General features: G+C 51.3%; 1 protein-coding gene across 1 annotated transcript in view; it reads right to left on the bottom strand.

Moving 5' to 3' along the window:
- Window positions 1-1,002: 1,002 nt before the first annotated feature.
- The window catches only part of LOC123733124 (nuclear receptor coactivator 2-like), a gene marked incomplete at its 3' end in the record, with an annotated part of 33,150 nt that continues 24,171 nt past the window's right edge, over window positions 1,003-9,981 (bottom strand). The window contains 8 exon segments of the mRNA XM_045712488.1: window positions 1,003-1,189; window positions 1,191-2,861; window positions 6,383-6,434; window positions 6,437-6,529; window positions 7,681-7,821; window positions 8,460-8,480; window positions 8,483-8,539; window positions 8,542-8,559. Coding sequence (XP_045568444.1) covers window positions 1,003-1,189; window positions 1,191-2,861; window positions 6,383-6,434; window positions 6,437-6,529; window positions 7,681-7,821; window positions 8,460-8,480; window positions 8,483-8,539; window positions 8,542-8,559 — 2,240 coding nt within the window.

Here is a 9,981-nt window from a genome sequence, read left to right as displayed (position 1 = left end):
GAATAGGGTGCCATTTGAGACTCAGACAAATAGGGTAGGCAGGCTACAGAAGCCCACTTTTATAAAACTACAGACCTGATCCATCTACTTCCTCGACTACTTCCTCGACTACTTCCTCTACTACTTGGACATATTTGTGGTTTCACCAGAGCTCACTCAATCTCCCTCCCTCCCTCTCTCTCTCACCAAACCTCTCTCCCTCTCCTGCTTCTTTCTCAATCTATTCTGTCTCTCTCTCTCACCAACCCTCTCTTTCCCTCCTTCCCTTGCTCCTTACTAGGTACCAGCCAAAATCTGTGGACTGCAGGACTTTGACTGTTCTGCTTTTCTAGCGGTACTACTACCCTGGCTGGATGTGGAGAGGTAGAGAGGAACCGTGCTCTGTAACCCAGATACACAGAGACAGAGAGACAGACAGACAGAGAGAGAGAGAGACAGAGACAGAGAGAGAGAGACAGAGAGAGAGAGACAGAGAGAGAGAGAGAGAGAGAGAGAGACAGAGAGAGAGAGAGAGAGAGAGAGAGAGAGAGAGAGAGAGAGAGAGAGAGAGAGAGAGAGAGAGAGAGAGAGAGAGAGAGAGAGAGAGAGAGACAGAGAGAGAGAGAGAGAGAGAGAGAGAGAGAGAGAGAGAGAGAGAGAGAGAGAGAGAGAGAGAGACAGGGGAAACAAGAGCAACAGAAGCACATGGCAGGAAGCGGCTGTGCTGACCAATAGGAACGCAAGTTACTATGAACACAGCGAGAAGTGGGTCGTATTCATTAGTGCGCACTGTGGCAAACATTTTTTGAAACAGGAAAACTGGCGTTTCTGATTGGACAGGTACCCAATCTACCACTGCTAATCGAACCACCATCCGTGTCCAATCACCATCAACAAACCTCATACTCATCATCACACCAGCGTCTGCATGTGTGAAAACGTTCTGAAGTTAAAACACCAACGTTAACAGAAAATAGTTAAGATTGAAAAGAGAGAGAGTCACATGATCCTCCAGCCACTCACCTGTTCAGCGCGGTCGTATCCTGAATCCTGTTTCTCGATCTTCACCTCCCCTCCTGCTCCCTCCATCTTCGCCTGCCTCGCCTTCATCCCAATCTCCTCTTTATCCAGCAGATATCTCAGCAGGGCGTTGTCCTTTTTATCGGGGCTCAGGGGCTCCTGTTTGGGGGTGAGGTTCCTGTCCGTACCACCCCCCACCTTGCTCCCCCAGCTCTCTGCCCGTGGCCTCAGCGGTGAGCTTGGCCAGGTCGACAGGAGAGGTGCTGTTCTGGAGCAGCCTGTGAAGTATCTTGTGTTTATCCTTTAGGGAGGTGGCGTGGCCCCCTGGGGCCCCTGGACCGTAAGGGCCCCCAGGCCTGACGAGGGGTCCTTGGAGTCCCCCTCCTCCGTTGGGGGACAAAGGGGTGTCGAGGGGTTGGGACTTGGTGGTGAGAAGCTGGAGGAGTTTGGTGTGGCCCTTGTTGTCACAGCGTTGACTACGGCTCTGTGCGTCGGGGCCACCTTCGAGGTCATCCCTCTCCTCTGTGATGTCAGCGTGGTTACCGCTGCGACCGTTCCCGTCCGAATGTCTCTGGTCATACTGTCCACTCTGACCATGTTCCTGCTCTCCGTGAGCGCCCAAAGAGTCCCCATTTCCGTTACCGCCGCCAAGCTTCGACATCATGGGAGGGTTGACTCCTGATCCCATCAGCTTCCTGTCAGGTGATCCCATCAGCTTCCTGTCAGGTGATCCCAGGGCGTGTGTTTGAGGATGCTGGCCCACGGCGCCGTGAGGGTGTGTGTGTCCACCACTGCCGTGTCTGACCCCGTGACACTCACTCAGAGCCTGCAGGGCCGACAGAGAACTACTGCCGTAGCTGTGACTGTTAGCTACAGGACCGCTACCTCCAATCCCGACCCCTGTTCCAGACCCACACATCCCCACAGGGGAGGGCGAGTGCAGGCTTGGGGCCAAGCGAGGGCTCCCTGCCATCCCTGGACTCGCCCGGTGCCTAGGGGACAGCATAGAAATCTGTTGCCCCAGATGGGCCCCTCCGGCTGGGCTAGGGCTACCTCGAGACGGGCTGCTCATCCTCCAATTAGCCCCTTGCTGGTTAGGATGGATGGGGAGGTTCATGCCCACGCCTCCCTGTAACCCTCCGGGGTGGCCCACGGGCTGGGGAGGGCAGCCGTAGTGGTAGTCCTGTATGTGTTCCGACCCTGGCCCCATGGGTCCGAGCCCTGGTTCTCTGGACCCTGGCCCCATGGGTCCGAGCCCTGGTTCTCTGGACCCTGGCCCCATGGGTCCGAGCCCTGGTTCTCTGGACCCTGGCCCCATGGGTCCGAGCCCTGGTTCTCTGGACCCTGGCCCCATGAGTCCGAGCCCTGGTTCTCTGGACCCTGGCCCCATGGGTCCGAGCCCTGGTTCTCTGGACCCTGGCCCCATGGGCCCGAGCCCTGGTTCTCTGGACCCTGGTCCCATGGGTCCGAGCCCTGGTTCTCTGGACCCTGGCCCCATGGGCCCGAGCCCTGGTTCTCTGGACCCTGGCCCCATGGGCCCGAGCCCTGGTTCTCTGGACCCTGGCCCCATGGGTACGAGCCCTGGTTCTCTGGACCCTGGCCCCATGGGCCCGAGCCCTGGTTCTCTGGACCCTGGCCCCATGGGTACGAGCCCTGGTTCTCTGGACACTGGACTTCCATGAAGAGGGGAATAGAACGTGCTGTTGGAGCTGATTGTAGTGTCCTGTCCCTGGGGGCCCAGACCAGAGAGGGTCCCCTGGGTTGGAGGGGTTATGGAGGGGTTGGGGCTGATCCCTGGCCCCTGCTGCTGTCCACCGGGCCCCATGTCTTGACCCGGTCCCAGATCATACCTTGATTGTTCCCTGGGAATGATGCAGGAGGAAACAGGGAGAGTTAGAAACATAGAGCAGTAAACTACTACTACACAAACTGGGAATCTTCTGCCATCAAAGTTTATCTTCCTGCCACAATCACTGACGCATCACACACACACACACACACACACACACACACACGCGCTCTGGGCAACAGTAGTGCCACTATATAGGGTTGGTTAACTTGCTCAGCCTTTTGTAGGCCCGCAGATCAATTTCCGAAACCGGGGCCCCCGACCCAAACAACTCAGTCGAGGTCTTAACTTACTGTTGAGTTAGAATGCCAGTCACTGACCAGGGGCGGTTCTGGGAGGGGGCCAGCGGGGGCCAGTGCCCCTGTGGCAACAATTTTTGGACCCCCTTGTGGCCCCCCTAAATGTGGAGTATGAAATCATTTTTACATAACACATTTTTGCTATGGTTCTTTTTTTTACATCCGTTATTAGACGGTGGCAACGATGATGATTATGAACTTTTGCCTGCTAATGCAGTGAAGAAAACGATATGACAACAATAACGTCTAATCTAACTGGCCCCTCTAACAGTACAACTGGCCCCAGCTTGGCCCCCCCCCCCAGTTGAAATGGTCTAGAACCGCCACTGGTCATTGACAGCCACTCAATTAGCTCACGTCAGCTAACACTTTTTTAGATTGGTGAGTTAGTCTAGCCAGTTACCTAAACTTGTAGTAATCATGGCTGAACACTGACCGAGCACACAGGGCAAGTGCCCAGGGGGCCCAAACTCCAGGGGCCCCCAAACTCCAGGGGGCCCCATTGATGTTGTTAGTCACTCAGATATCAAATTAACATGGCATAAGTCATGTGTAGATATGCAGCAAATTAGCTTTAAAAAGGGCAACATTTTCTCTACGACCCCATGGCAGAATTAGCAGAATGACAAAATGTGTTCTCTCTCCGCCATCAAGACGGAGGACAGTCAAATGTTTTTCCACGAGACGGTGGGCCCCACCAATCAAATCTCGCTTAGGGCCCAAAAAAACGTCTAGGGCCGGCTCAGACTACTGGTACAATGCATTTAGTTAAGTAATTTAACTGTACGTATACATACTGCTGCCCCTCATGATGAGTTCAGATTGTTATGTGGCCCCCAACCCGTCAAAGTAGCCATTTGGAACAAAGGAACATCCTCTATTCAGAGAGACACACAGGTCCCCCACAGAGAGACAGACAGGTCCCCACCCACAGAGAGACAGACAGGTCCCCACCCACAGAGAGACAGACAGGTCCCCACCCACAGAGAGACAGACAGGTCCCCACCCACAGAGAGACAGACAGGTCCCCACCCACAGAGAGACAGACAGGTCCCCACCCACAGAGAGACAGACAGGTCCCCCCCACAGAGAGACAGACAGGTCCCCACAGAGAGACAGACACGTCCACCACAGAGAGACAGACAGGTCCCCCAAAGAGAGACAGACAGGTCCCCCACAGAGAGACAGACAGGTCCCCCCACAGAGAGACAGACAGGTCCCCCACAGAGAGACAGACAGGTCCCCCACAGAGAGACAGACAGGTCCCCCACAGAGAGACAGACAAGTCCCCCCACAGACAGACAGGTCCCCACAGAGAGACAGACAGGTCCCCCACAGAGAGACAGACAGGTCCCCCACAGAGAGACAGACAGGTCCCCACAGAGAGACAGACAGGTCCCCACAGAGTGAAGCCATGCAGGTGAAGCTCACACACAACATAAGTTGACTATGGCTATGAGGCCATTGAGAAGGGCATCGGAGCACCAACATGCAAGAACAGGTCCACGCTCACTCACACCACACACCCTGAAACCCCTAATGTAAACCACTCTAGTTACACCCTGAAACCCCTAATGTAAACCACTCTAGTTACACCCTGAAACCCCTAATGTAAACCACTCTGGATACACCCTGAAACCCCTAATGTAAACCACTCTAGTTACACCCTGAAACCCCTAATGTAAACCACTCTAGTTACACCCTGAAACCCCTAATGTAAACCACTCTGGTTACACCCTGAAACCCTTAATGTAAACCACTCTGGTTACACCCTGAAACCCCTAATGTAAACCACTCTGGTTACACCCTGAAACCCCTAATGTAAACCACTCTGGTTACACCCTGAAACCCCTAATGTAAACCACTCTGGTTACACCCTGAAACCCTAATGTAAACCACTCTAGTTACACCCCTGAAACCCCTAATGTAAACCACTCTGGTTACACCCTGAAACCCCTAATGTAAACCACTCTAGTTACACCCTGAAACCCCTAATGTAAACCACTCTAGTTACACCCCTGAAACTCCTAATGTAAACCACTCTAGTTACACCCTGAAACCCCTAATGTAAAGCACTCTGGTTACACCCTGAAACCCCTAATGTAAACCACTCTAGTTACACCCCTGAAACCCCTAATGTAAACCACTCTAGTTACACCCCCTGAAACCCCTAATGTAAACCACTCTAGTTACACCCTGAAACCCCTAATGTAAACCACTCTGGTTACACCCCTGAAACCCCTAATGTAAAAACACTCTGGTTACACCCTGAAACCCTAATGTAAACCACTCTGGTTACACCCTGAAACCCCTAATGTAAACCACTCTAGTTACACCCGAAACCCCTAATGTAAACCACTCTGGTTACACCCTGAAACCCCTAATGTAAACCACTCTAGTTACACCCTGAAACCCCTAATGTAAACCACTCTAGTTACACCCTGAAACCCCTAATGTAAAGCACTCTGGTTACACCCTGAAACCCCTAATGTAAACCACTCTAGTTACACCCCTGAAACCCCTAATGTAAACCACTCTAGTTACACCCTGAAACCCCTAATGTAAACCACTCTGGTTACCCCTGAAACCCCTAATGTAAACCACTCTAGTTACACCTGAAACCCCTAATGTAAACCCCTCTGGTTACACCCCTGAAACCCCTAATGTAAACCACTCTAGTTACACCCTGAAACCCCTAATGTAAACCACTCTAGTTACACCCTGAAACCCCTAATGTAAAACCACTCTAGTTACACCCTGAAACCCCTAATGTAACACACTCTGGTTACACCCCTGAAACCCCTAATGTAAACCACTCTAGTTACACCCTGAAACCCCTAATGTAAACCACTCTAGTTACACCCTGAAACCCCTAATGTAAACCACTCTAGTTACACCCTGAAACCCCTAATGTAAACCACTCTAGTTACACTCTGAAACCCCTAATGTAAACCACTCTGGTTACACCCTGAAACCCCTAATGTAAACCACTCTAGTTACACCCTGAAACCCCTAATGTAAACCACTCTAGTTACACCCTGAAACCCCTAATGTAAACCACTCTGGTTACACCCTGAAACCCCTAATGTAAACCACTCTAGTTACACCCTGAAACCCCTAATGTAAACCACTCTGGTTACACCCTGAAACCCCTAATGTAAACCACTCTAGTTACACCCTGAAACCCCTAATGTAAACCACGCTCTGGGTCAGGGGTCAGGGGTCAGGAACATACCTCTGTAGCAGGTGTAGAGACATGTAGAGCTGGGGTTCGTTGGTGGCAGGGAGCGGACCAGCTTGCTCTTGGTGTGAGCCGACACGATGGTCCCGTCTGACAGAGAGAAGCTGTAGATGGGGCTGAACGCCTAGCCGTGATGCAACACTGGATGGAAAGGGACACACACGAGGAAGGACCTACTGTATTAATAAAAGAAATCTGGGATTCAAAACGAGCGACAAAGCAGTCACCCCATCACATTTTTGGGGTAAACAGCTGAGTGGATGGGGCTGGAGAAATGTAACCACTCAAATTCATGGACGGAGCTTTGGATTCAAGGACTAACATGAAGTGTTGTGATTCTCTAAGATGATATAGGCCTCGTCAGGTAGTCTAAGATGATATAGGCCTCGTCAGGTAAAGGTGATATAGACCTCGTCAGGTAGTCTCAGATGATAAAGGCCTCGTCAGGTAAAGATGATATAGACCTTGTCAGGTAGTCTCAGATGATAAAGGCCTCGTCAGGTAGTCTAAGATGATATAGGCCTCGTCAGGTAAAGGTGATATAGACCTCGTCAGGTAGTCTCAGATGATAAAGGCCTCGTCAGGTAAAGATGATATAGACCTTGTCAGGTAGTCTCAGATGATAAAGGCCTCGTCAGGTAGTCTAAGATGATATAAAGGCCTCGTCAGGTAAAGGTGATAAAGACCTCGTCAGGTAAAGATGATACAGACCTCGTCAGGTAGTCTCAGATGATACAGACCTCGTCAGGTAGTCTCAGATGATACAGACCTCGTCAGGTAGTCTAAGATGATAAAGGCCTCGTCAGGTAAAGGTGATTTAGGCCTCGTCAGGTAAAGGTGATATAGACCTCGTCAGGTAAAGGTGATATAGACCTCGTCAGGTAAAGGTGATATAGACCTCGTCAGGTAAAGGTGATATAGACCTCGTCAGGTAAAGGTGATATAGACCTCGTCAGGTAAAGGTGATAAAGACCTCGTCAGGTAAAGGTGATATAGACCTCGTCAGGTAAAGGTGATATAGACCTCGTCAGGTAAAGGTGATATAGACCTCGTCAGGTAAAGGTGATAAAGACCTCGTCAGGTAAAGGTGATAAAGACCTGCGTCAGGTAAAGGTGATATAGACCTCGTCAGGTAAAGGTGATATAGACCTCGTCAGGTAAAGGTGATAAAGACCTCGTCAGGTAAAGGTGATAAAGACCTCGTCAGGTAAAGGTGATATAGACCTCGTCAGGTAAAGGTGATATAGACCTCGTCAGGTAAAGGTGATATAGACCTCGTCAGGTAATCTCACCCTCTTGTTGGTGTCTCTTGGCGAAGGACATCTCTCCGTCGTTCTGTAGGTGAAACCTCTGGATGCTTGTCCTCACCAGGTCTTCCCAGCCAGGCTTCATAGAGGCTCTCAGAAGACTGGTGTCTAGTGACGTGATCTTACCTAGGGACACAGCGGAGAGAGAGAGAGAGTCAGGTTATTGAGCTTACACACACACACACACACACACACACACACACACACACACACACACCACCTGGCCATATGTTTTATACACTCAGGAGACCTCCTCTCTGTCCGTCACACACGCTGTTCTGTCAGTGTGCAGTATAAATGGACGGAGGATTAAGCATAGCTGTCGGTAGACCGCAAGGTGAGTGACAGCTCGGACTAAAGAGCAGGTACGGTGCCAGGACAGCACTCCACCCGGGGTCACTGGTTGGGTCGGCATTCAGACCACTCTCTACCATAGTTCTCTCTTCACAGTGAGAAAAGTTCCTTTGTCACTGGAAACCTCATTTAAAGAGACTTAATGTAATTGGATACAATCTGTCTGGTCATACCGGTCTGGCTGTGTGATTGGTTAGGGTATTGCTGGTCATTTATAGATTGTTTTCCAATTGGTTAAGATCCGTCTGGTGGACAGCATTGGTCATTATTCAGGCCGTGTGATTGGTTATTGGCAGCCTGGTGGTATGATTCAGCGGATGTGATTGGTTAAATGTCTGGTCCGGCGGTATGATCCTTGCCGTGTGATTGTTTATGCCAGGTGGTAGGATTTTAGTGCTGTGATTGGTTACCTTGCAGGTCCTGGCGGGTGTGAAGCTCTCGTGCGTGGGAAGAATTGGCCTCGCCTTCATGGGCATCCTACGTACCACAAGATCAGACATGACTGGAAGTCTAGAAGGAGGGGGAGAGAGGGAGGGAGGGGGAGGGGGAAAGGTGGGAGGGGAGAGGGAGGGAGGAGGGAGGGAGGGAGGGAGGGAGGAGGGAGGGAGGGAGGGAGGGAGGGAGGGATAGAGAACAGGGGAGAGGAGGTGGGAGGGGAGAGAGAGGTGGAGGAGAGAGAGAGGTGGAGGGAGGGAGAAGGGGGAGAGAGAGGGTGGGAGGGGGAGAGGGAGAGAGTGGTGGGAGGGGGAGGGAGAGAGAGAACAGGGGGAGAGAGGGTGGAGGGAGGGAGGGGAGAGGGAGAGAGAGGGTGGAGGGGGAGAGATAGGTGGGAGGGGGAGAGGGAGAGAGAGGTGGGAGGAGAGGGAGAAAGGGGAGAGAGAGAGGTGGAGGGAGGGAGGGAGGAGAGAGAGAGGTGGAGGGAGAGAGGGAGGGAGAAAGAGAGAGGGGGAGGAAGAGAGAGGGGAGGGAGCAAGAGAGAGGGGGGAGAAAGAGAGATGGGAGAGAGAAAGAGGGCAGGGAGAGATGGAGCGGGGGGGGGGAGCATTGGAGAGTGAGAAAAAAGAGAGAGAGAGAGAGAGAGAGAGAGAGAGAGAGAGAGAGGAGAGAGAGAGAGAGAGAGAGAGAGAGGGAGGGACAGAGCAAGAAATAGGGAGGGAGAGAGAAGGGAGGGAGAAGGGAGGAGGGAGCGAGAAATTGAAATACGTTTTTTCCAGAATGTGTTCTTAATAATCTAGTAGTTATTAATGACTGTGGGGCGAAGGGCTGTGCTCCTTCACTACAGACAGTATAACAGGATGTAACAGGGGACATGATGACAGTATAACAGGGGACATGATGACAGTATAACAGGGGATAGATGACAGTATAACAGGATGTAGCAGGGGACATGATGACAGTATAACGGGGACATGATGACAGTATAACAGGGGATAGATGACAGTATAACAGGATGTAGCAGGGGACATGATGACAGTATAACAGGATGTAGCAGGGGACATGATGACAGTATAACAGGGGACATGATGACAGTATAACAGGATGTAGCAGGGGACATGATGACAGTATAACAGGATGTAGCAGGGGACATGATGACAGTATAGCAGGGGACATGATGACAGTAAAACAGGATGTAGCAGGGGACATGATGACATATAACAGGATGTAACAGGGGATATGATGACAGTATAACAGGATGTAACAGGGGATATGATGACAGTAAAAACAGGATGTAGCAGGGGACATGATGACAGTATAACAGGATGTAACAGGGGATATGATGACAGTATAACAGGATGTAACAGGGGACATGATGACAGTATAACAGGATGCTAGCAGGGGACATGATGACAGTATAACAGGATGTAACAGGGGACATGATGACAGTAAAACAGTATGTAGCAGGGGACATGATGACAGTATAACAGGATGTAG

Source organism: Salmo salar, unplaced genomic scaffold, assembly GCF_905237065.1.
Source record: "Salmo salar unplaced genomic scaffold, Ssal_v3.1, whole genome shotgun sequence".
In the NCBI taxonomy this organism is placed as follows: Eukaryota; Metazoa; Chordata; class Actinopteri; order Salmoniformes; family Salmonidae; genus Salmo; species Salmo salar.
Note: the sequence above shows the minus strand (reverse complement) of the source record. Positions and strands in the feature narration are given on the sequence as shown.